The following is a 26,332-nucleotide window of genomic DNA, read 5'->3' as shown; positions in this document are numbered from 1 at the left end:
ACCTGGGTTGTTGGGCACGCTGTGAAGGTGTATCCATATAAAGTACCAGGTTATGAAAAGAAAAAAAATGTGTCTTATTTATTAGAACTGCAAGCAGTCTTTAATTCCCTTATCAGTTTCTCAGATATCCTTTGAAATGGATTCATTTTACTTCAAATAGGCAACAGGGTCATTATGCTTTACATAACCAAACAGAGTGGCATTGGGGCCAGAGACTTCTGTCAAGGGGCCATTTCAATCTGGCAGTCCATACTCAGTCTCAATGCATTCATCCAGGCAATTAACATTCCTGGAAAATTGAATATAGAAGCTGACAAATTGAGCAGAGTGGGAAATCTGTCAAGTGAATGGTCCCCGAAACCAGTATACCTAGAACCCATTTTTGCCCAGTGGGACATGCCGGATGTAGATTTGTTCACTACCTGGGACAACACAAAGGCTGTAAGGTTTTCTTCCCACACCAACAGGGATATAGGGTCCCTGGGGGAAACATTCTTGAGGTTTTGGGTAGGGGAGCTGTTTTATACATTCCTACCATTCCGTCTGTTGATCAGAGTTCTGGAGAAAGCCAGACAGGAGGGTTCTAGGATGATTTTAATGACCCCATTTTGGCCTACCAAATTTGGTTTCAAAGCCGTATGGAACTAGCTCACTGCTATTATATTCAGTTCCCTTAACACAGGGATCTGATCAGCATTGGCAATGTACCAAACTCACAGATTAGAAAATTGGGACAAGGATCTAAGTTTTTTCTCAAGAGGTCAATGAGGTTATGTTGAATTCCTGAAATCTCACCACCAGAAAGGTGATTATAGTTTGAAATGTTTTGCTATTTGGTGTAGGGTAGGGAGGTATGTCTCCATCTGTAGCACTTCTCCAAAAGCATTTTGAATATGTTTTGTTTCTAAAGAATAAAAGTTTGGCATTTTCTTCATTAAAGGCTCATTTAGCAGCAATTTCATGTTTTCATCCTGGGTTAGATAGGTAGTTCCTCTTTTCCCACCATTTCACAAAGAGGTCTAATACCTGTCCACCTAGGGATCCTATTCCCCTGTGTCCCTATCATTGGTATTGAAATGCTTGAACCTACAGCTGCGTGCCCACTGGTGCTACTTTCTATGAAAGTTTGTTTCCTTATTGCAGTCGCTTCTGACAGTTGGGTAGGCAAATTGGCTGCTCTGCTAATGGAGCACATATTCTTGAAGTTCTTTCCAGAAAGGGTCATCCTTCACCCCAGTCTCAGTTTCTCACACAAAGTTGTGTCTCAGTTCCACCTCTATCATGAGACTATTTTACCTATATTTTTTACCTGCATCAAGTTCAGAGATGACGCCATTGCTTAGATGTCAATAGAGCACTTTTTATTGTATCTGAAATGGATGCTTGATTTTTGTAGGGGTAAGGCTTTATTTGTATGTTTCTCAGGACTGAGCAAGGATAAGAGGGTATCTGCTCAGACACTTTCCAGATGGATTGTGCCCACCATTAGGCAGTGTTATGAGTTGGCCAAGGTACCATGTCCTTTAGAGATGCATGCTCATTCTACTAGGGCCATGGCCTCTTCTGCTGCATTCTGGAGTGGAGTCCCACTGTAAGAGATCTGCCAAGCAACCATTTGGTAGTCTGAGGACACATTTGTTTGCCACTTCACTCTAGACCTGCAGCTAGATGAGAAGGTCAAGTGGGGAAGGAGGCCTTCAGTCCATATTTATTTAAGTGAGCATGCCCTGCCACCTGGTGTTTAGCTTGCTAGAATTCCTGTGTGAGACTGCACAGAAGAGCAATGATGACAAGGATTGCACTTAACTGTAACTTTTGTTCATTGAATTTCTTCTGTGCAGACACACATACCCTCCCTCCTGCCCTGCTGCATGCTTTCTTTGATGGTGTAAAAGGTACTGAGGGTAGGGGCACTGCTGCACAAAACAAATCTGGCGCACTGTGCCCCCTGGAAGCTCTTAACTGCAAAGCCTTCCAATAAGCAGGCCTGCTCATGTGCAGTCCCCATGTGTGCCTGTGCAGAAGATACTCAATGAACAACAGCTGCAGGTAAGTTCAACTCTGTTTTCCTCTGTCATACTACAGCAAGTGGCTGTGTGCAGAACAGTCATAGCACCAGGGCTCTCACCTCCTCTTGGCATAAACTGTCTCTGAAGCCAGCATTACAATTCTGCCCGGAGAGCAGTTCTCTCCCTAGTGTCAAGTACTCAGTCTCCCAGGAACATCAAACAGACCATTGATATAATAGTAATTTATTGAACCTCAATAACTGTATTAGGCATGGCAGGTCTTGAAAAGACTGGCAGGGCCAGTCTTTGACTCCCTTATATACATTCAGTGTAACCGTTATATTTTCAAAGGGAAAGCTCAAGTGGGAAATATACATGGGAAGTTCTTTAGCCCTTCCCCTCCCACGTGCATCTAGCCTGGCCGGTCAACCATGGTCTCTAAGGCAACCGCCAGGCTGGCAAAGTCTTCTTTGATAACTTGTTGCAAAGAGATAGTGGTGAGAAAACAAAAGAGCAAGGGAACATCAGAATAACATTGTTCAGGAATTCATGGCAAGACTCTTGACATACTGCCCCCCAAGCCTCCCCCTCCTCCCCAGCTTGTCCGGGAATTGGCAGTAGAAGTTCTTAACCAACTTGGGCACATTAGTATCCTTTGCACACACCCACTCAGCTTGGCTAATGGGGAAGTGTGTCTATTTGATTAGATAATAGAGTTCATTGTGATGGAATCAAGGATGGTCTCCACCTCATGTTGAATCTGACCCCAAACCAGAAGTGGAGGTGGCAGGGTCTATTGCGAGTGCCATGACGACAGTCCAGGGTTGTGTTTCAGCAGGCTAGCATGAAAACAAAGGTGAACATGTCTTAGTGCTTTGGGCAGCTCAAGTTCAACTGTTACAGCATTAATAACACGTTTGACAGGAAAAGGGCCCAAGCACTTAAGTCCCAGTTTTTTCGAGGGTTGAGAGTTAGGTAGGTTCTTAGTGGATATATAAACAGAGTCCCCTACTTTTAAATCCCAAAGTCCAGAGTGATGTTTGTCATACTGTTCTTTGTATGCTCTCTTGGCTTTCTCCAGCTGGGATTGGATTGAGCTCCACTCCTTAGCACATTTTTCCCGCCAGTTAGTGAAGTCAGGGGAAGCCTGTGGATCCGGGGTTTCTGGGAACTCTGGAAAAGGTTTGGCCTCGTAACCATTTACTACCATGAAGGGAGTGGCATTGGTGGAGCTGTGAATACTGTTACTATAAGCATACTCTGCAAAAGGAAGAAGAGACACCCAGTCAGTTTGTTGGAACAAGACACAGCAGCGCAGAAATTGCTCCAGCACCGCGTTTGTCTGTTCCATATGTCTGTCAGTTTGGGGGTGATAGGCTGACCTCAACCCCTGCTCCATCCCCGTTAATTTGCACAGCTGACCCCAAAATTTAGTAACAAATTGAGGTTCGCGGTTGGATATCACCTTACTGGGGAAGCGATGGATCTGGGCCAAATGCTGGAGGAACAGTTGGGCCAATTGCTTAGCAGTGGGGAGTTGCTTACATGGTACAAAATGGGCTTGTTTGGAAAACATGTCCACTACCACCCAGATTGTTGATTTTGCTTGGGAGGGGGGAAGGTCGGTGATGAAGTCCATCGATATGGAATCCCAGGGGTGTGAGACTGTAGGCAGTGGTTGTAATTTCCCTTGGGGTTCCCTCCCCTCTTTTTTGCCATTAGGCACACTGGGCACCCTGTCACATATAGTGCCTTTGCGCAGCCCTGGCCACAAGAATTGATGCTGGATCAAGTGCAGTGTTTTCACATAGCCAAAGTGCCCCCCTAAGTTCCCATCATGGGAGCATTGCAGGACTGCCTGGTGGAGGTTCTCCGGGACGAACAATCAATTATCCTTATAATATAGTCCCTCTGATCCCAATTGTAACCCCAGGTTTGTGTCAGGAGGGCAAGCTGTCAAAGTAGCCCATAACCATTCTAACAGTGAATCGAGCCCCCGGGGTCTAATTTCTGTAATTGGGCTTGCCAGCGTGTGGTCACAAGGGCTCCCATTTGGGCAGGGGTGAACAGGGAATCAACTATTGGTTCCTGTTTGCTTTCATATTGTGGGAGGCAGGATACGGCATCTGCCAAAAAGTTTTGCTTTCCTGGGAAATGTCCCGGGGTGAATCGAAACTGGTGGAAAAACCCTGCCCACTGCACTTGCTTGTTGTTGAGGCTGCGGGTAGCTACCAGAGATGATAAGTTTTTGTGCTCGGTCCAGAGTTCAAAAGGGACTCAGGCGCCTTCTAGGTAGTGCCACCACGTTTTGAGTGCCAGCTTAATGGCAGACACCTCTTTGTCCCAAATTGACCAATTGCACTCTGAATTCGAGAACTTTCGAGACAGACATGCACATGGGTGTAGGCTCCCATCCTCCTCCTCCTGTAACAACACTGCCTCTCCAGCGACGTCGCTTGCGTCACAATTTTTTTATTCTCGTTGGGATGGATGTGTACTGGTTCGGAAGTGAATAGTGTTTTTTGCTTCTCAAATGCTTCTTGGCATGCTGGAGACCAAGCAAACCGGACTCCGGGTCACTACACCTCCGGCCCCTTCCCCTTGGTTTTTAATAAGTCTGTGAGGGGGAAGGCCACCTGGGCATCCTTGATAAAGTTTCTATAAAAGTTCGTGAACCCGATAAAACTCTGTAATTGTTTATGGGTTCAATGGGCCACCCACTCGACCACCGCTCTTATCTTGGCCAGGTCTATCTCCAAGCCTCAAGTGGAGATTCAGTAACCGAGGAAGTCTAACTCTTCCTTGTAGAATTCAGTGAATCCCAGTGCTAGGAGGTAATATCAGGGGAATGTCTTAGTCCAGAGGTGGCCAAACTTGCTTAATGTAAGAGCTATATAGAATAAATGTCAGATGTTTGAGAACCACAAGACAGAAAGGAAAGAGATAGATGGGGGATGGAGAGATGGAAAGAAAGCAATTTTAACTTTAAATGCAGTCTCCAAGTTGCTGGCTGGTTTGGCTTGGAGAAGTGATTAAAGGAGACATATACCTTCTCCAAGTTGGCTGACCCTGGTGGGGGCATCAAGAGCCACACAATGTGTGTGAAAGAGCCACATGTGGCTCCTGAGCCACAGTTTGGCCACCCCTGTCTTAGCCTCTTTGCCCTGTTAGTCGCCCTCCAGAGGAACTAGTTGGCCACTGTGTGAGACAGGATGCTGGACTAGGTGGATCACTGATGCAATATACTGATGTTGAATGTCATTATAGAATGGGCAGTGCTGCAGAACATGTTCATACTTTTCCGGCATAACACATATGACATGGACAAAGCCATTGAGAAAGTGGGACACAATGGTATCTACCTTCTAGAAGGGCTGAAAGTAGAGCATTAAGGCATGCCACGGTAAAGATTCTCCTATTTTAGAGATCTCAAAGGATCTAAGATAACCTGCTGGTTGAACACATTTGACATACTGCAGAATAACTGGATATTTTTCTATATCTTTGCCCTATCTGATTGTAGTAGCAAAACCAAAACAACTGCATCCCAAACAATTTACACTTTCATTTTGATATAGAAATACTTAGAAACTTTTATAAATGAACAAGCATCAATAATACTGTATCTCAGTGACAAAATTTTAAAAACTAAGTCCCATAGAGAACAAATTTTTTCACTGTGTAACTTCAGAAGAATTCTTGAACATTAATAAGTTGTGATCACTTCCAAATATTTTTCCAACATGAACTCAGCAGAACTCAGCTCCAAAGGATAATTTGCCTTCACGTGATTGCCAGCTTGAGATTCATGTTTCACTGCATACAGCTTTTTCATAAACCAAGAAATTTAACTTGTAATCTCATGCAGACCATCTCTTGCATACACCCATTTCTTTACAACATGCTTCTCGATTTTGGAGTTTCCCCTCAACTGCTGAAGAGAGCTTCTTACACTAATATCTTGGGGGATTATGCGTGTGTGTGTTTCTGATTCTAAAACATTGCTCATAAGCAACTTCCAGTGGTTCTACTGTGACTTCCTTTTATTTAATGTGATTAAGATGGCATGTCAAATAGACAAAGGAACAATTCTAAGCAGGTTTACTCAGAAGTAAGGCCCATGCTATGGAATTGTGCTTACTTGCCAGAAAGTGTATGTAGGATTACAACCAAAGAACCTCAAAATAATGATTTCATTATTAAAGTACATAAAAGTGCTGTGTTGGTTTAATAAAGCAGCATTCTGAATTTATCTTGTGGTTTGTTTGTTTTGTAGTTTTAATGTACCCCATGATGACAGTTTCAAATGTAAAGAAGTTGGAATTAAGCATCAGTACCATGTGATGGCTCCAACTTTAAATTATCATTCAAACCCATGGACTTGGTCAAAATGCAGTCAGAAATATATTACAGAATTTCTTGAGTAAGTAAGATTCTAGTTTAGCTTGCATTTGCATATGTGTAACATGTGGACTTCATAATTGCTTAAAATCTTTTGTGGCAGAATTTCAACCTTATATTTCACTTAAAAGTTAATGTTTGGGGGACATAAGATTAAGTTCTAAATAAATTTAAATTTTTAGGGTTAAAATTTAAATGGATAAAAATAATTATATTTTAGAACAAGATTATCCCATTTGAGTATGTCCATATTTTTAAATTAATTGATCATCTTTTTTTAAATTCACAAACTCATAAAAACCATAACTTTCTATGAAGCTTCTCACATAATACATTTCTGAAGGGAGAATGTCCTTTTGCAATATAGAAGATCAGAAAGCTAACTGAATGCATAGCAAACCATGTATTTTTTATTTTTTTTTTAAAAAAATTACATTATTTACAGTCTGCGTTTCTCACAGGGACTCAAGTCAGGTTACACAAAGTGAGTCCTTACAATAAAATAGAGAGAATCAACAAAATAGGATTAGGATCGTAAGTCTAAGTGTTAACGTGAGACATAACAGTGCAAAAATTGCATTGTAGGATCTCACAGTCCCTTATCATTCATCCAAGTAACTTTATGAACCATTTTGTACACTGCAAGCCTGTTAACTGTGTAGAAATGCCCTTTATAATAATTCAGTTTTCAATAGCTTGTGGAAAGCCAGGAGAGTGGGAACCTTCCTGCCCACCTCCAGCAGGCCATTCTGCCACAAACTTTCATGAATTTTGATGCTGTTCATGGTAGTTTGTGGAGCTCCCTGCCACCCAATTGTTGGGTTTAAATGGCTCTGAGCTTGTTTAAAGCCCCTTTAAACAGTTGGTTCATGTGGAGCAAGCTGCTCAAAAGGCTTTCTTAGGTAGTTAGCCCCTGTGGCTGGCTTCCCAAGAAAGCCCCTTTAAACAGCTGAGCTGTGGGAGCAGTCTGCCTCTGCAGCTCAGCTCTTTCTGATCTAAATAAATGAGCTGTGGGAGCAGGCTGCCCCAGTGGTTCAGCTGTCTAGATTGGAAACAGCTGAGCCATGGGGGCAGCCTGCTCCCACAGCTCTGCTTTTAAAGGGGCTTTCTTGGGTAGCCAGCCACAGGGGCTAACTGCCCAAGAAAGCTCTTTAAACAACTGAGTTTAGTTTAGTTTATTCAATTTATACCCTGCCCTCCCCACCGAAGCAGGCTCTGAGCTGCCAGAGCAGTTTTCTCTACATGGATCAGCTGTTTAAAGAGGCTTTCTTGGGCAACCAGCCCCAGACTCAGAGCCATTTAAACAAAACAGCAGAGTGGCAGGGAGCCTGAAACACTTGAGGCGTGGGAGCATGCTGCCCCCACTGCTCAGCTGTTATAAGCATGAACCTGATCAACCCGGTTCAGTTCATATGTGAGCCGACTGGGTTTGTGGTTCACTCACGAACTGAACCAAACTGCATTTTTGTGGTTTGTGTCCATCTCTAGTTAGCAACTGCAGAAGCTTTGCTGACATGAACAAAGTTGTTATGGTGGAGCATGGGGGAAAGGTGGTGCCAAATTCTGTAACATGTTGTTTGCCTCTAAGCTATTTCTGTATTTCAGCGCAAGGCTTAGGCTGTGGGAAGGGAATTTAGTTTTCTCCTTCCAGTGATCTACATTGGTGATGCCAAGGTGTTGGTGACATAACATTCCACCAATATTGAGATAAGATCTGTCAGCGAGTAGAGGTAGTGGTTAGGGAGCTGATTAACTCTCACCTTGCCTGTGATATACCCTGGCTTTGTCTATGGTTATGCTGGTGCAGTATCTACATGGGCAGATCTTGTGTGCCATGGCATAACGGCTTGCTCTCGGAATATCTCCAGACATATGCTGGAGATATTGGTACATTGGTATAATATACCACACTGACATCTTCAGCACTTTTGGCTCAAGGCCTAAGGTTGCCCTGTAAGCATGCTGAATTTTTAAAATATGGTCTTGAAAAGCTGTAACACTGAGTAGCTTTATATAAAGTAAGTAGCATTGACTCCCTTTCCCTCCAGTTTGTTTACTTGGTCATGCTTCATGTGTAATGCCTCACATGTAGTGGCCTCATTTGTTATTACCAGGATCTTTTGGATCACATGCTCTTTCTCCTAGCATGCATCTAGAAAAATCAAACACTGCTGCAGCAAAACTATAGTTGTAGTTTAGTCCAAATCACAAATTATAGTTTGTTCACTGTCCTAAACCAGGGTTCTGAACCATTGTTTAATCTTGATATGGAGGGCTGAGAAGAAATTATTAGTGTGTCATAAATGTAGAAGTGTTTATTTTTCTAACTGTGCAGTAACAGATGACAGAAAGAAGCTGGAGGAAACTACAGACTTATTCCTGTAGTAACAAACCATAAAACTCTCTTTGGCATGATTTATTTGTAAGGACACAAAGTGAGTCTTTCTAAAGTAAACTTTTCTCAAAAGTAACGCACCATAAGAACTGTGTAAAAAAAGTTTAAATCTTTTGCAGTACTGGTTATGGGGAATGCCTTCTAGATAAACCTGCTGGAAGAATCTATGATCTTCAGTCACAGTTGCCTGGTTCATTGTATGACGTGAACAAGCAGTGTGAGCTTATGTTTGGACCTGGCTCACAAGTGTGTCCTTATATGGTAAGGTACTTAATACAGTCTTTAATGTTTGTGCTACAATTTGTGAAATACTCCATTTATTTAAAATTCAAAATTGTGCTCAAATTATTAAGAAATATTCACAATGTTTTTAAGCATTTTTTTTAAAAAAAGAATGAATAAAATTAGAATTTCACTCTCTGGTTCTTCCTTTTGAAAACTTTTTTTCAAACTTTTTCTTTCCTTATTGACTTTCCTATCCTTGATAAAATGACCCCCATTATTTTGTGTTATGGCACATGAGCACTCTTCTCTTGCAATTAGATTCTGTACATAAATAATGACCCATAGCTGGAAATTTAGTTTAATTTAACAAAATTTTGCAGAGAAAACAGAGTCCACCAATTCAATTTATAAAGGAATTAGGTTTCCACTTGGAAAGATAAAAGAACAAAAATCTGAAGCAACAACTATAAGATAATCTTACTGATCTAAAGAAGGCTGTAACTCTGCAAAGGAAAGAATTTCATAAAGCATGGTATAAATATTACTAATCAAGTGAACAAGTTACCTGCAAATATAATATTTTCCAGAAAAGCATTTCTAAGTGTTTGTGAACAAAGTTTGTGAACAAATACCTAAGTGCAAAATGCATGTAGTTATCATGAATGAATGGTGCATGTATGCTTTAGACATTTTTTATTCAAAAGGAGCTCAATCCTTCTCTGCTTCCCATTTACAAGTATTTTACTGGGAAAAACTACTATTTAAATATGCAGATGTTCAACATACTTGATGTATGTATGTAGCCTGTAGTAACTGCTTTCTGAACCTAAGTACATACTGGCTTTTTAAGACTTACTCCTTTGTTAATCCTTGTTCACAATTGAACCTATATTTTTCACAGAATGTTTTAGTACAACAAATTATACCTATATATTGGTCATGAATCAAGCTTACAAATATAGCAAAGAAGTCTTGTTTGTTTTGTAGAAACAGTGCAAACGTTTATGGTGTACAAGTGCAGAAGGTATTCACAAGGGCTGCCGCACACAGCATATGCCACTGGCTGATGGAACAGAATGTGGTCGTGGAATGGTAAGGCTTCAGTTTCACATCTACTACGTTTTTGCTATAATTAAGAAATGTGAAGAAGTGGGTAATGAGCAATTAACATGTGTTCTAGTATGAAATTGTCTTGTTCACAAGACTCATTCTATTATAAGTTGTCTCTGTACATTCATATATTAGTGCAATTCCATATGTGGTGAACCTGTGGTGAATGTTAATATTTTCCTTGCTCATTGTATTATCAATATACTGCAATCAACAGAAGATACACTGATAGCAACAAAAGGCTTGCAAGTATAGCTATGATTTTCTTTCTGCATCTCCATAACTTATCCAAAGACACCTGAGAACCCATAGATTCATATGGACTTCCTCAGGCAAATAATACACATTCTATTCAGTAAACCTCTGTACATCCATGTATGTATAAAAGTCTATGCTTGTGTTAGCTCTTTCCATCAAAATGGGTGAAACCATACTGAGGCTGTGTATAGGCATCTGAGAAAGGGATCATGGCTCAATGGTAAGGTATCTGCTTTCTTGCAAAAGGTCCAGAAGGCCATAGCTGCTTTGAGCCAAGAAGAAAGGTAAGGTATAACAATTTTAATAAATAGATTCAACCCCCTTCTTCTCAAATTAGATCTGATAGCAGTGTGCAGACTCTAATCTGGGGAAAATGGGTTTGATTCCTCACTTCTCAACATGTACCTGCTGAGTGACCTTGGGTCAGCCACAGTTCTTGCAGAGCTGTTTTCTAAGGAGAAGTTCTCTGAGAGCTCTCTCAGCCCCACCTACCTCACATGGTGTCTGTTGTGAGAAAATGAAGAGAAGAAGGTTGTAAGCTGTTCTGAGATTTTGAGTGAAGGGCAATGTGTAAATCCAATCTCTTCTACTTTGTCTTTTTTTTTTGCTACATTTACATCTGTTTAGTATTTTCATCTGTTTAGTATTTTCAGTTGATTATGTGTTTTGGCTCAGATGTATCTGGCAGAGGTTAGTGGTTGTCAGCCTGAGAAACTTAGAAGAAATGTCATTCATTAGTTATATTGGGGAACAATGAGATGTGATAATGAGACGCAGCAAAGTGTGTTAGGTAAGAAAACTTTATAAACTCTGAGGCCTCCTCCCTCCAACTCTGCAAGGTAATTTCAAAATAAGAGATGTTCTTTATAGTATCATTAGAAATGTGTATGAATTATGGATACATGGCTGAATGAAACAAGTAAGGGAAGACTACAAGGAAAATTAACTGGTATGATTTTTAAGAATTCCATCTCCTTTACTATGTGCTCAACCCAAGATACATTAATATTGACTGCATACCTGGTCTTGAGTAACCAGGACGTAACAGGTAGTTTCTTAGTTAACACTAAATCATGTTCTTCTCACTCATATTTTGTGCTCACAGAATTATCTTTTTAATTTTAATTTTGTTATGTTTATCACTTGAACAGCATTGCCGGCGTGGGATTTGTATAAACAAAGAAATTGAAAGGGCTCCTATAGATGGAGAATGGGGATCTTGGGGACCATATAGTTCATGTACCAGAACGTGTGGAGGTGGCATCAAAAGTACAACCAGATTGTGTAATCGGCCTGAGTATGTGTTTATTTTTTATTTGAAATAGCTGCAATTTTTATTTAATTTACAGTGTTTGAAAGCATGATTAATAGTTGTCTTCAGCAGCAAAGCAGGTAATTTCAGACCCCTTACCATTCCATTCACATATATCTAAGGATTACGGGCCAGTTACTTGCCTGTAAAGAACTGTTAGGTGTCCCTGGTGAATAACAAAACTGCCTGACTTTATTTCAGTCTCCGTCAAGCTGGAAGCAACTAAGGCAAACATGTCAAATATATGGCCTAGGGCAGGGGTCCTCAAACTACGGCCCGCGGGCCAGATGCGGCCCGCTGAGGACGTTTATGCAGCCCACCGGGTTATGGCAAAATCAGACTGGAAGTGACGTTCGACCTAAACTCGCGTTAGCAACGCACACTTCCGGCACTGGGCTGAGGCGGCGGAGACAGAGTGTGAGGTGATACCGAGGTGAGGTGAGTTCCCAGGCTGGGTGTGTGGTGTGGGGAAGGGAGAGAGATACAGAAGACGGAGAACTGACGGCCCGCGGCCTTGTACAGTAGCGGCAGTCCGGCTCTCCAACAGTCTGAGGGACAGTGAACTGGCCTCCTATTTAAAAAGTTTGAGGACCCCTGGCCTAGGGCATGGAACCATCCAGGGTTCTTATCTGCCCCATGAGCAGCTGGGGAAAAACCAATCCAAATGTGGTCTGGAAAGGCCTATATTAAAGTATTATGCCTCTACTGAGGTCCCTCCCTTCCCTAAATGCAGGCCCTTCCCAGGTTTCCAGTGGTTGCCCAACCCAGAGTTGGCAACCATAAAGGGCAAGGAGGACTGGTTCAGCTCTGAGCTCTGCTGAAGAGGGGTATGGGTCACAGTCAGTGGTAAAATCTCTGGTAGCTAATGGCACACATGGCCCAGCCTGGCAAAATGACATGTATGTCAGATCTGGCCCTTGTAATGAGTTTGACACATTGAAACTAAGGTATCCCTCATGATTGAAAGACTGCTTTACACTTCTGCTTATTCTGATTCACACAGGTATAGATGTTTGTTTTTGAATGTTTAAAAACATGTGAGCATATTTTCGATGCTGATCTGTCAACTAAAACATAGATATTGCTTTTGAGCCATTAGACTTGTGGCCATACTTAAAGAGCTGCTTGAATTTTACAGCTGCAAAAATTGTATGGCTTCGGGACAAATGAAACATGATATGTGCATTGTGAATATTACAATATATTATGTGTTTTTGTACACGCTAGCTTTTCTGAATAAGGGTTATCAATTAGAGTTAGAATAATGTGGACTGTAAAAATGGCTGTGAAATGGTGGAATTTTACACTTACTCTCCATTCACTTTGTAGCGGTTTAAAAGACAATGTAATACAATGTATTCTTGGACTACATTGATGGAATTTGTCTTCAGCAAGACAGTGAGTTAGATCCTAAGGTTCTGTTCCATTAATTGCTTATAGAATGCTCTGCTAGCTATCAAGGTGTATTCCATCAAAGAACTATAGATTTTATCAAAGAATTCAGGTTTTCACGGCTGGTAACATCATTAGGGTTTGTAGAATCTTTCGGGATCAAGTGCCGTGTTCTACTGGAGAAAGTTTTCCTTCCAGACGTTTCGTTCTCAGCTGCGGAGAACATCAGCTGCGGAGAACATCATCAAGAATCTTACAACACGCTAAACCTTCAAAAAGCAACCTCACCCATGCAGAAAGATCAGCTCTAAAAACCCTCAACACTGACAAGGACATACTGGTTCTTGCAGCGGATAAGGGAAACGCCACAGTTATTCTCAATACAGAAGACTACCATAATAAAATTCAGGACCTTCTCAAGCCAGATACATACAGGAAACTTCGCCGCGATCCCACCACAAGAATACTTCAGAAAACAAATCTGTTCATCAAAGGCTCTTCAATACCGATTGAGGATCAACGCCTGCTCAGAAAGTCTGAAGCTCTGTCCCCCAGACTGTATGGCCTACCTAAGATCCACAAACCCAATGTTCCTCTTCGACCGATAGTCAACGCCATCGGCTCACCTACCTACGCCATAGCCAAACACTTGACCGGCCTTCTTCAACCCCGTGTGGGCAACACCACCTCTTACATTAGGGACTCATCACATTTTTTGGAAAAAATCAAACCCCTAAAAAACCAACCAAGCGATCTTTTAGTAAGCTTCGATGTCGTCTCATTGTTCACCATGGTTCCTGTCAAAGAAACCCTTGTTCAACTACAACGCATCTTTCCTGATGACATCACTGCCCTATTCCACCATGTGCTCACCACTACCTACTTCCAATGGAACAATAACTTTTATGAACAGTTTGATGGAGTTGCCATGGGAAGCCCCGTTAGCCCTGTCATCGCTAACTTTTACATGGAAACCTTCGAAGATACAGCACTAAGATCTGCCCTCCTAAAACCACGTTGCTGGCTCCGATATGTGGATGATGTTTTTGCCATCTGGAGTCATGGAGAGGCTGCTTTGAATAACTTTCTTCTTCATCTGAATTCAGTCCATCCTTGTATCCAGTTCACCGTGGAGAAAGAAAACAATGGTCAACTTGCCTTTCTTGACGTTCTCATTACCAGGAAAGATGACGGAAAACTCAGCCACATTGTATTCAGGAAACCCACACACACCGATCGCTATCTAAATAAGAATTCCAATCATCATCCTCGCCAAAAACGTACAGTTGTAAAAACCCTCATTCACCGTGCATCACACATCTGTGAACCAAGCCAACTCCAACAGGAACTACACCACCTCAAACAGTCACTGCAGGCCAATGGATACTCCCAACAAGAAATTAGTAGAGCCCTCCATCCCAGGAGACCATCCACACCAAATCCCGAGCCACACACAAATGTGGGTACAGCCTTCCTGCCCTACATAAAATCTGTCACCGACGGCATTGGCAAAATTCTCAAACGCCATAATGTTGACACAGTCTTCAAGCCCACACAACAGATCTGCCACATGCTGCGCTCGGCCAAAGATATGAGAGATCCACTTTCAACCCCTGGAGTCTACAAAATACCCTGCTCCTGTGGTGCAGTCTACATTGGCACTACCCAACGCAGTATCAACACCCGTCTCACTGAACACAAGAGACACTGTCGCTTGTTTCAGCCAGAAAAATCAGCTGTAGCTGAACATGCACTTCAAGGAGGAGACCACGTCATCCACTTTGAAAGAACTGAAGTCCTTTCTACGGTCTCACATTATCATACTCGCCTGAACAGAGAAGCTATTGAGATTTACAAACACCAGCACAATTTTAACAGAAAGGAAGAAGGCATTTTCATCCACCAATCTTGGTACCCAGCTCTGCAAAACACCCTACAGACTATAAATTGCAGAAAGTCTCAGAACAACCAGCAAATTCCACAGAACAATCAGCACAGTCAACAACCATCTTCCTTCCAACCCCTTCCAACCTTCCCAGCAATTAACACAGAACAATGGTCACATTCAACAGCCAGTTTCCTTATCACTACCCTTCCAGGAAGCCCCACCAAACAATGGGCACATCCACAAAACAATTGCCCTTTCATCACACCCCCTCCAGCCTACAAATAGCAGCTCTCCAGCAGCCCTGGCCCCACTCAATGCACAGCAGCCAAGAAGGTCTGAGCGCCTGCTCCGGCTGCAACGCCACTGAGGATGTTCTCCGCAGCTGAGAACGAAACGTCTGGAAGGAAAACTTTCTCCAGTAGAACACGGCACTTGATCCCGAAAGATTCTATAAACCCTAACTATAGATTTTCCTTGGAAAAATTTCTTGGGCCTATGCAGGGCTTTTTTTTTTGTAGAAAAAGCACAGCAGGAAGTCATTTGCACATTAGGCTGCACCACCTGATGCCAAGCCAGCTGAAACTAGGGTTGCCAATCCCCAGGTGGGGGCAGGGGATCCCCCGGTTTGGAGGCCCTCCCCCTGCTTCAGGGTCGTCAGAAAGCGGGGGGAGGGGAGGGAAATGTCTGCTGGGAACTCTGTTATTCCCTGTGGAGATTTATTCTCATAGAAAATCATGGAGAATAGATCCGTGGGTATCTGGGGCCCTGGGGGGGCTGTGCAGCATCTAGTGCCCCTCCCCAAAATATCCCCCAAGTTTCAAAACGATTGGACCTGGGGGTTCAATTCTATGAGCCCCCAAATAAGGTGCCCCTATCCTTCATTATTTCCTATGGAAGCAAGGCATTGAAAAGGTGTGCCGTCCCTTTAAATGTGATGGCCAGAACTTCCTTTGGACTTCAATTATGCTTGTCACAGCCTTGATCTTGGCTCCACCCCAAAAGTCCCCAGATATTTCTTAAATTGGACTTGGCAACCCTAGCTGGAACTGTGTTCCTGTGCATTCCTGCTCAAAAAAAGCACTGGGCCTATGTAAGATACTTTGCACCTGAAGAGGATTCCGTCGTCAATGGAACTGAATCCTGGTTTACAACCTACTATTGAGCTTTGAAAGCTTTGGTTTTCATAGAAATATATGTTCTTAACATTTTAAAATGAAATTTTAATTAGGCCGAAACGTGGAGGAAAATATTGTGTTGGTCGCAGAATGAAATTTCGATCATGTAGTACTGAGTCATGTCCAAAAGGGAAACAAAATTTTCGAGAGCAGCAGTGTTCTGAGTTTGATGGTAAACATTTCAACATCAATGGACTAACAACTGCTGTTCGCTGGCTTCCAAAACATAGTGGCAGTAAGTAATTAGGACCTTACTTTCTTAATTAAGTATTCATTTGCATAAAGCTTCACAAGGATAAAGACATGCTTGGATTCCTCTTCCCCCAACAGTTTCTATGAAAGATCGCTGTAAGTTATTTTGCCGTGTTTCTGGCACAACATCCTACTATCAGCTGAAAGACAGAGTTGTTGATGGTACTCCCTGTGGAACAGATACTTATGATATATGTGTTCAGGGTTTATGCAGGGTAAGTTAATTATGGTGATTTTATGTAAAATAACACAAAGACTGAAAACCTGTTGTCTGAACAGATTGTTGAAGAAATGCAAGTATTGATTAAGTTCAGCTTAGAATGTATTCTGATAATGTATACTGAATGTATTCTGATAACTTTGTTGTTCATGTGATGACTAAAATTATCTCATGATTGCCAAGTGCTCAGAAGCAGGCCTCATATTCAGTGGGAGCTCACAGGAGCAGAGCTCCTGAAGCTTTCTGAGAGTTTCACCTCCTTGCCCATTGAATAACAATCCCTGGATGAGCTCCACCACCTATTTCTACAAAACCCCTGCTCAGAACCTCTGCTGGTATCCCATGGTATCACTACCTCACCAAACAGTTGGATAATTGAGCATGTTTTAGTATTTCTCCTTCTGTTTGATCATTCCTGATCATTCATTTTGGTTACAGCTGTTAGCTGCTGTTAGCACTGTCTTTGGACAATGTTTCTGTTGTAGAGAGTTAGAACAATAGTTTGAAACTATGGTCAGAAGCAGAGTTGCAGACTGCTGTTGGGGATAACTATGGTTACCGAAGCATCAATTGCAAATGTTACATGAACTATAAACATTAGTTTTAAAGATGCAACTGGATTTTCTTGATATTTTCTGTAAACAGCCATACTTAAACGCTAACCTTAGTCATCTCCAAATTAAGAAGGGAAGAAGGAATACCTGCATGAGGTTTGGGAAAAGACATATGTGAGCCTTTTAAAAGGAAGAAGTTGGTTTTATGATTTGGGGAAGGTACACTGAAAGAAAGGCAAGAAATGTGTATGCATATAAACTGATATTAACATTTCCTTTTAGCAAGCTGGCTGTGATCGTGTTTTAAACTCTAAGGTCAGAAGAGATAAGTGCGGAATTTGTGGTGGTGATAATTCATCATGTAGGACTCTTTCAGGCACTTTCAACAGTGCTCATTATGGTAAGTTTCTTTCTTTCTTTCTTTCTTTCTTTCTTTCTTTCTTTCTTTCTTTCTTTCTTTCTTTCTTTCTTTCTTTCTTTCTTTCTTTCTTTCTTTCTTTCTTTCTTTCTTTCTTTCTTTCTTTCTTTCTTTCTTTCTTCCTTCCTTCCTTCCTTCCTTCCTTCCTTCCTTCCTTCCTTTCTTTCTTTCTTTCTTTCTTAGCTTCCCCATCCCAACCGCATAGCAAGCTCAGGGCAGGTTACAATAATAGAATGAAACAATACTATACTTTAGTTAAAATATAAATATAAACAATAATTAAAACCCAAATGTAAACATCAGTCAGTTATAACAGTAACATAGCGATCAGTGGCACCACTTGATACCTCTACTTCTGGATGAATGCCACATATATGTATAGTAGATAGTAACTAATACTGAGGGAGATGGGCAGACAAGAAGAACAATGCAAGATGGAACCAAGCAAGGAGAGGCCAATTTGTGTGTGTGTTTTACTCTGTGTTTCACTGTAATTTGAGATGGATTAATCCAGAGGGTCATATAAGAAAGGAACATATTGCTTGTACTGTATGAGCAAATAGGCATTAGGGATGTGCATTCATGTCTACCCAATCTGAAAATATACTTTAAAAAAATCCTTATTAATATTTTTGAGATATATTTTGGCATCCCGAATGTATCCAGGTTTTCTTGTGAAAATTGAAAAAAAAAATTCCCCCAACATTCTGGATATATTTGGGGATTACTGGTATAGCCAAAAACAGAAGATAGTCAGGAACAGATTGCTCTCACCTCTCAGCTGTCAGGCTTCTATTGCAGTCCTTTTAAAGTTTAAAGGAATTGCTGATGACAGCCTGAGGATCAGGACTGACTGTACTGGGGGGAGCAGACTGTTCCCGCCAGCTTGGCTGGGGCTTGGCTTCTTGTGCAGCCTGGTTTAAAGTGCGCTGCAGGAGAAGCCATCCCAGACAGGATCTGTGTGCCTCAGAAAGTGATCTCCCAAAGCACACAGATCCTGGGCAGCCCTGCAGCCAGAAATTTTAGGATGGAGGGGGCAGGGGATAAAATTTTGGGTGGGGGGGCTGTGGGGCTTGGCTGCTGTCTCCTGTTCTCTCTCCTGTGCTTTCTCCTGCTCTCTCTCTCTCTTGCTGTCCCTCTCTCCTCTTGCGCTTTCTCTGGCGCTGTTGCTCTCTCATGCTCTCTCTCTCGCATTTGCTCTCTCTCTCTCTCGTGCTCTCTGTCATTCTTGCTGTCACTCTCTATTGTGCTCTCACTTGTTCTCTCTCTGTTGGTGTCTCTTTCTCTCCTGCTCTCTCATTCGCTTTTGCTATCGCTCTCTCCTCTTGCGCTTTCTCTCTCATTCACTGTCTCACTCTCTCTCTCTCTGTTGCTCTTGCTGTCACTCTCATGTTCTCTCACTTACTGTCACTTTTTCTCTCCCCTGCTCTCTCTCTCTGTTGCTTTTGCTGTTGCTGCTTCCTTTTGCTCTTACACGCTCTCTCTCACTGTTGCTCTCTCTTTTACTCTCTCTCATGTGTGGGGGTGGGGAGAAATAGCCTGGGAATGGACCGGCCCTACAGAGGGGAGGTGGGTTTACATAGAGCAGCTTTGCCCCCCGGGCCCCCTGTAGCCATGGGCCTGATCCTGGGTCTGGCTCTTTCTACAGTGCAGTTTAAACTGCGCTGCAGGAGAAGCTATCCCAACTAGAATTTGCATGTCCAGGGGGAGTGATCTCCCTGCAACATGAAGATCCTGTGAATTTAGGGGGAGGTGTTTGTGAGTTTCCTGCCTTGTTCCGGGGGTTGGACTAGATGACCCTGGAAGTCCCTTCCAACTCTATGATTCTATGATCCTGGAGCTGGCTTCTCCTGCAGTGCAGTTTAAACCAGGCTGCAGGAAAAGCCAAGCCAGCCCCACGATCGGGCTGGCTTTTTAAAAAAATCTGGAATTTTTCTTCTTCAGTCTATTGACCCCCCCTCCTCCCAATTCAGATTTTCCAAAAAATCCTGGATCTAGATCCCAGTGTTGGGATTTGGGATTTTTCAGAAATGCTGAGCTTTGTAGGGACCCAATAGACCCAAACTGAAAAATACTTAATTTTTTAAAAATGCACACCCCTAGTAGACATGGTCTAAAAATAAGATGCATGCAAGTTAGGTGTGTGCGACAAGCTGTAAAATATAAAACAAATTATCTGAGTTTTGTTTGAATTTTTCTTTGTGCAGGCAACATTTTTCCAAAAGTAAATGGAACAATTCCAAAATTATTTTAAATATTTATTTGACATAGTCTTTGTACTTGGATTAATCCAGAGAACAATCTGAATTAATTAATAATTAGTAATTAAATAGTTCAAATTAATTAAATTACTTTTAGGAATAATTAATTTAATTTAAAATAATCTCTGAATTTGAATCTCTGAATGAGAATTAAACTCCTCATCCATGCCTTCAGTGGGTTGTAGAAATAATTTTTTTTGTTCAAAAGCAAAGCAATTGGCAGAGCATAGAAAATTAGTGACTATTTAAATTGCCATTTTGGCTGCTTCCCCAAATGTTGTGAGATAAAATGAGTGCCAAATGATGGCTTGGAACTGCATAATGTAATCTATTGCTAGGGAAATCTGTAAATGATTATTCTAGTCAATGCCTCCTTTGCTGTGTTGCTGTAAGAACGGATATTTGGATCTTAGCTGATCAAAACTACATTTTACTAGCTTAGAGAGGTGCCAGTGAGCACTAAGAATTTTACACCTAGGTCCAAGTATCTCTGCCTTCAGAGTAGAATGATGATGACATCCATCCATCCAGAATGGTCCAAGCATTCCAACACACCACCTGGGAGATATTTGGTATCCACCCATAGTTTCTGCATCCTGCTTTTAAGCTGGCATGCACCTGAAATGCATGTAAAAAACCTGTGTGATATTTAGGATGTTCATTGGTGTTGACTTTTTGGAGGGAGCAGCTCTGCATTTTCTAATTAGTCAAAGACAGCCTATGCTCTAAATTTTGAATGACTTGCCTTCTTACGAAGAAAGTGTGGAAGACTGGTAAACCTTTTATGTTTGGATGGAATTAAGTATAAAAACTATAATTTAATTTGAGTTTCTCTTCCCTCATTGCCCTCATGTGTGCTTAGAATAAACTTTTGCTATGGTTCACTTCTATCAACCCATGCTTTTTAACTTATAGCAAAGGTTATGTGTGTGGTAGCTGGCTTGCTGGAGACAAGGATTGTCTCTCTTTGTATGAGAAGAGAGAGTCTGGCTACTGAAATTTAAGGTCTGTTCTGGAATAATCAGGCCTACAAGCTGTTGATCCTCTCCAGATAATGGCAGCTGTGTCCAGTGGCACATGATTCAAAGAGACAGGGCATTACACAGCCTTATTAAATGTATGCAGCCCACAGTGGATCCTGCATTCCTTCACAAGTGTATGTATGGTCATTTAATACATCATTTTGTTTTCATACTGATTGTGTAATACAGAACTGTCCAGAAGGGCACTGTTATAAATGTGTGTGAAAAATTCAGGCAGATAATTTTTCTTTCTATCTATCCCCTATATTGCACTGTTTATTATATGCATTATACTGGTCTTCATTGCATTGTTTTATAATTGTCAACAAGAAAGGTGGATGACTTAAGTAAATATATGAATAACATTTGGTGTACAATAAACTACTGGCCAGCTTCTCCTTAGAAGTAAAATAAAGCTATCGTAGATATAAAAGCTGAATGTGTTGGCTCGATCCTCAATTTTTATTGGAAGTTGTGGCTACCACAGGAGTAACCTTGAACGCTGTCTGTCACCACTCCCCCCCTGCAATTGGGTAGCCTTGCTGTGGCCCACCTACTGCTGGCCCTGTTAGGCCAGGACCTCATCAAAAGGCCACTGACCTATGAGTGAGACAGTTCTCTGCTGAGAGATTCTCCTGGAGTCTTACTGATTCCTAATGCCTCTCCTCAGGGCCTGCTGTAAGAAGTCTGGGACAGTCTGTCTCCCCCCCGCCCCCACAAACACACACACATACATAAACAACGCTGCTGCAAAGCAAACAGTAAACTGTGAGAGATGTTCCTTGGCCCCCGCCTACTCAGGCCTAGGGATTTTAACAGTCTTACCTCAGCGACAGCCAACTCTTTTCTCTGTCCTCTCTGTTAACTAGCCTTAGAAAGGACTGCAGAACTACTGTGGCCTTCCAAAAGGACTATCAGCACACACAGCCTCCAAAGGCCACACAAATAGCCAGGGAGGCAAGGCCTTGCTTATGTCCCTCTGGAAGTGCTAGCCAGAGGCTGTTGCTAGGCAAACCAGGCTGTATTTCTCAGTAAAGGGCGAGGCCTCAGGCAAATAGACTAGCATACAGTCCACAGTTATTTCTTCCAGGATGGGGAGAGAAATCTGTTGTCTGGAATTCAGTTCTGATCCCAGGAGATCTTCAGGCTCCATCTGGATGTTGGTTACCCTAGACCTGGCAGCACCCTCTGGCTGACTTGATGCCACCCAGCTGGCATGACTTAACTAGGCCCAGCTGCTTGCTCGTGTTCAGCAGCAGTCCCTCTATGACAGCCAATGTGAATTAGCAATTGCCAACTCCATACTGGAAAATTCCTGGAGATTTGGTGGGTGGGGCCTGGAGAGGGTGAGTTTGAGAAAGGGTGGGACCTCAGACAGGCTGGATATGACAGGAAAAAGTGGCAACAATGCACTACAAACAAAAGGAATGATGTGCTTCAGTGTCTGTGTGACCATTGTCATGCTCCCCCTGCACACCACACACCCCATTATTCTTCCTTCTCGGCATTTTGGACACACATACAAACACACATATCCGGGGGTGGGGGGTGATGGAAAGCCAGTGTCTGTTTCAGCTGCAGGGTGGGTGGGAAGACAGCAAGGGTGAGGACGGGGGTGAGTGAGAGCCAAAGTTGGGGGGGGGCGCTTCAGAGTGGGATCTGCCAGACCCAGATTTTTGCTGTGGAAGCTGACTGGGTGATTTTGGACCAGTTACAGGCTTTCAGCCTAACCTAATTTACAAGATTGTGCAGATCAAAGTGGAGAGAGAATGATGTAAGGTGCTTTGGTCTCCCCCCCCCCCCACCAATGTGAAGAAGGATTGTCCTTTTCCTATGTAGAAGCTGCAGGGAGGGGGGAGGTAATGGAAATCTGAAAGAGGGACAGATAAAGAGGAGATACGGTTGCCAACTCCAGGTTAGCAAATTCCTGGAGATTTAAGGGGTGAGGTTTGAGGAGGGATGAGACTTCAGACAGTTACAATGCCATTTCCTCCTAAGGAACCACTGTTGCCAATCTCCAGGTGAGGGATGGAGATCATTCAGAATTACAACTGCTCTCCAGGTGACAGACATCAGCTCCCCTTCAGGTGTCGGGGGGGGGGGGATGTGCATGCCTTCACTTGGGTGGGTGGAAGACAGCAAGGGTGGGGGGCATTCAATCAGAGCCTTTTTCTAGAGCCCATTGTATTTTCTTCACAACGGGCCTTATTACTAGTTATATATAATAAATAAGTTTTCTTTGTCCTCTAATGAAGTTATCTAGCAGTAGCCCTTTAATTGTTGTGAAGAACAGGGACAGAAACAACAGAATTAATTTCTCAGGTTCAGCAAATGTTAATATTCTTGGTCTGTAAAGGATTGATTTTATATTTAATTTTATTCCAGGCTACAACATCATAGTAAAAATACCCATAGGAGCAACAAACCTTGTAATACAGCAGCACAGCTATTCAGGGAACCCAGAAGATGACAACTATCTTGGTGAGCATTTCACATAATGAGCTGATGGCTGTATTTTTCTTCTATATATCTGAAACCTAGCTTCTCTGAAGCTTCTTTGGATGCATATGAAGTTTCTCAATATTATTATTTGAAAATCCTTGTTCTACTACAGATTTTAGATCTGTATAAAAATCGTACTTAATTACCAAATAAAATAGTTTGGATCAAGCAGAAGTTTCTGTTGATGGAAGAGGGCCATTTCCCCCAGTTTTTCCCTTCCATGTCAAATCCCTAGTTTCCCCCTCATTATGTTCTGGGGCTGTGTCTGATGTCCCCAGGGGCACTTTGAGGAGCATTTGTGGGAGTGGGGGGGGAGTGGGGAGGCCCTACTTTGCTGATGGAAATCTCTTGGACATTTTGTATTGGGTCCTACCCAACAATTTTTTTAAATGCATCTTAGCTGCATTCTGTAATGATTACTGGCAGAACAGAGTATTAAAGCCAATCACTTACCAGTCTTCATTGACATTTGCTCAGCTGGTTCTGTGGCTGGTAACTGTTCCAGTTTGTCCCAGTGGGCTTCCGATGATTTTTCTCCAGGTGAATTGATATTTGATTTAGTTACCTGCGCTACTCAAATATCCTGCAGACACATATACCTTCTTCGGTGCTATCATGACCATCCTATGTGAGTTTCTGCCTGTTCCTCAGCAAGTAATGTTTATATGCTACTGCTATTTTTATTGTGTGTCAGCACTGAGAAGTTAAAGAATGGATAATGGACAATGTACACATCATGATGGAAGTCTTATTTTGAACAGCATCATTTTTTATATTTAAGAGCTCTGTATGGAAATTTCTAATTATGTATGATGAAGAGTTTGTGCTGAAATATGAACAAATAATGCACTGATACTGTCTCTATTAACATTCCAATAGCTTTATCCAATACTCAAGGAAATTTTTTTCTGAATGGAAATTTTGTGGTAAGCCTGTCTAAAAAGGAAATCGCTATGTTTGGAGTTAATTTTGAGTACAGTGGTTCAAACAGCACCATAGAGCAAGTAAACACCACAGGGAAGCTTGAAGAGGACATTCTCTTGCAGGTGAATCTTTAATGCTTTAGTGGATGGTAAATTTTTGACTTTATTAATGCACCAAAAGTAAAAGAATATAATTGAAAACAAGTTTTTATTATCATTTTTAGGTTTTGTGTGTTGGGAATTTGTACAACCCTGATGTTCGCTATTCATTCAGTATTCCTGTAGAAGAGAATGATCTGTTTACATGGAATTCATATGGGCTTTGGAAAGACTGTAGCAAAATGTGCCAAGGTATCCAGAATTTCTTGTTGAAGTGATAGTTAAGATATTACAGTAGTCACACTGTTTCTCAGATTGTTGTATTTTGAATGTAGCAGTAAATGTATTCATGAGACAAAGTTTCATGGGGATTGGAATTTGAAATCTGACATAATTTTCAATATAATTATTTGTAAAAGTTGAAGACTTTATTTTTACTTCATTTATACCACACCTTTCTGTTCAGTGGGGACCCATAGCGGCTTCGTGGTTATTCTCTCCTCCATTTTATCTTGTTTAGTCAGAGAGTGTGTGACTAGCCCAAAGTCTCCTAGTAAGATTCCATGGCAGAGGGATGCTTCAGACTTGGGTCTTCTTGATCGTAGTCTGATGCTCTAACCATAGCAGGAAGCAATAACAAAGGAGAGGCTTTGGCCTCCATGACATCTTGTGAGCTACTGCATGAATCAGTATGCTGAACTATATCCAGCAGTGTCGAACTCATTTGTTACAAGGACTATATCTGACATAAATGTCACATTGTTGGGCAGACCATGTGTGCCATAAAATGTAACTCGAGGTACCGGAGATATAAACTTTGTAAAGATGATTTCAGATGCTGAATGGCAATAGGCTTGATTGGATTAGGTGTGATATGCAGAGGGATAGTAGGTGTAGAAATATTGTCATTGGTAATGAGACAGGAAACCTAGATCTCAGTTTGGTCCAAGAATATAAAAAGAATAAATGGACATAAGTCTGAAGTGAGCAGTAACTCATGAAAGCTCATACCCGGCCACACATTTTGTTAGTCACCAAGATTCTACTGGGCTGTTACTCTTTCTACAGCTACAAGAAACCATAACATTCAAAAACCAGTTGGGGGACTTTTAACTTTCCAAGACATTCAGTTGCTGATCTAAGAGTAACAGATCTCTTACAAAGGAGTTTCAGAGGGAGATAGACTGATGAATTACAACTGATAATGAAGCTCAATGCATCTTCTTGGGCTGAATTGAGACCTAGGCATCTGAAATCACTTCACTCTCCAAGTTATAAGGACAGATGTACTCATGTTCTAGCTGTATCAGAAGTGAGCAGTGACTCCTGAAAGCTCATGCTCTGCCACCATTTTTGTTACTCATTAAGGTGCTATTGGGCATTCTAATTGTTGTGAAGAACTCATTAAGGTGCTACTGGCTCCCTTCCACTTATAAAGATTGCAAGGAAGCTGTGCTGTTAGGTTTCTTTTATTATTTTTATCTGTTAGAATTGGAAAAGGGAATCTCTCCAAGTGAAATAATGTGAAATAAATAATCCACTAACTGCTAGTGATGATAATAAAGTTTAAAATGCAAGGGGGGGCTGTTAATGTGAAGAAAGGCAGCCAGTGTGGTGTTCAACTGGAATATATGGAGACATAATGTATTTTTAAATACATAGTCTTCTGCTTCCAGTAATTAAACCATGGAATCCAATCCAAGTGTTGTAATTCCTAATCAGCACCTTTTTTGAAAGAAAATAAAATCCCAGATAGGCACATAGAAAGCTAATCTTAAAAAAATTAGAATAAAACAAAATAATTTCCCTTTTATTCCCCTTATCCCAGATGCATTTATTTCCTGCTCCGATTCCTGTTTAGAGTGTGTATGTGTGTGAAAGAGAGAGAGTGAGAGAGAGAGAGAGCACAAGCAGGG

At 41.8% G+C, this 26,332-nt stretch overlaps 1 protein-coding gene across 2 annotated transcripts in view; it reads left to right on the top strand.

Annotated features, from left to right (window-relative positions):
- Positions 1-26,332, top strand: part of ADAMTS20 (ADAM metallopeptidase with thrombospondin type 1 motif 20) — a 149,097-nt gene that overhangs the window by 55,114 nt on the left and 67,651 nt on the right. For both annotated transcript variants that reach the window (XM_060244939.1, XM_060244938.1), the window contains 10 exons: positions 6,286-6,432; positions 8,925-9,066; positions 10,018-10,122; positions 11,550-11,695; positions 16,219-16,400; positions 16,496-16,632; positions 17,474-17,591; positions 23,278-23,373; positions 24,274-24,440; positions 24,542-24,668. In XM_060244939.1, coding sequence (XP_060100922.1) covers positions 6,286-6,432; positions 8,925-9,066; positions 10,018-10,122; positions 11,550-11,695; positions 16,219-16,400; positions 16,496-16,632; positions 17,474-17,591; positions 23,278-23,373; positions 24,274-24,440; positions 24,542-24,668 — 1,367 coding nt within the window. The remainder of the gene's footprint in view (positions 1-6,285; positions 6,433-8,924; positions 9,067-10,017; positions 10,123-11,549; positions 11,696-16,218; positions 16,401-16,495; positions 16,633-17,473; positions 17,592-23,277; positions 23,374-24,273; positions 24,441-24,541; positions 24,669-26,332) is intronic.

The sequence above is a fragment of the Heteronotia binoei genome, chromosome 8, assembly GCF_032191835.1.
Source record: "Heteronotia binoei isolate CCM8104 ecotype False Entrance Well chromosome 8, APGP_CSIRO_Hbin_v1, whole genome shotgun sequence".
In the NCBI taxonomy this organism is placed as follows: Eukaryota; Metazoa; Chordata; class Lepidosauria; order Squamata; family Gekkonidae; genus Heteronotia; species Heteronotia binoei.
This window is presented reverse-complemented; position numbering and strand designations above follow the sequence as displayed.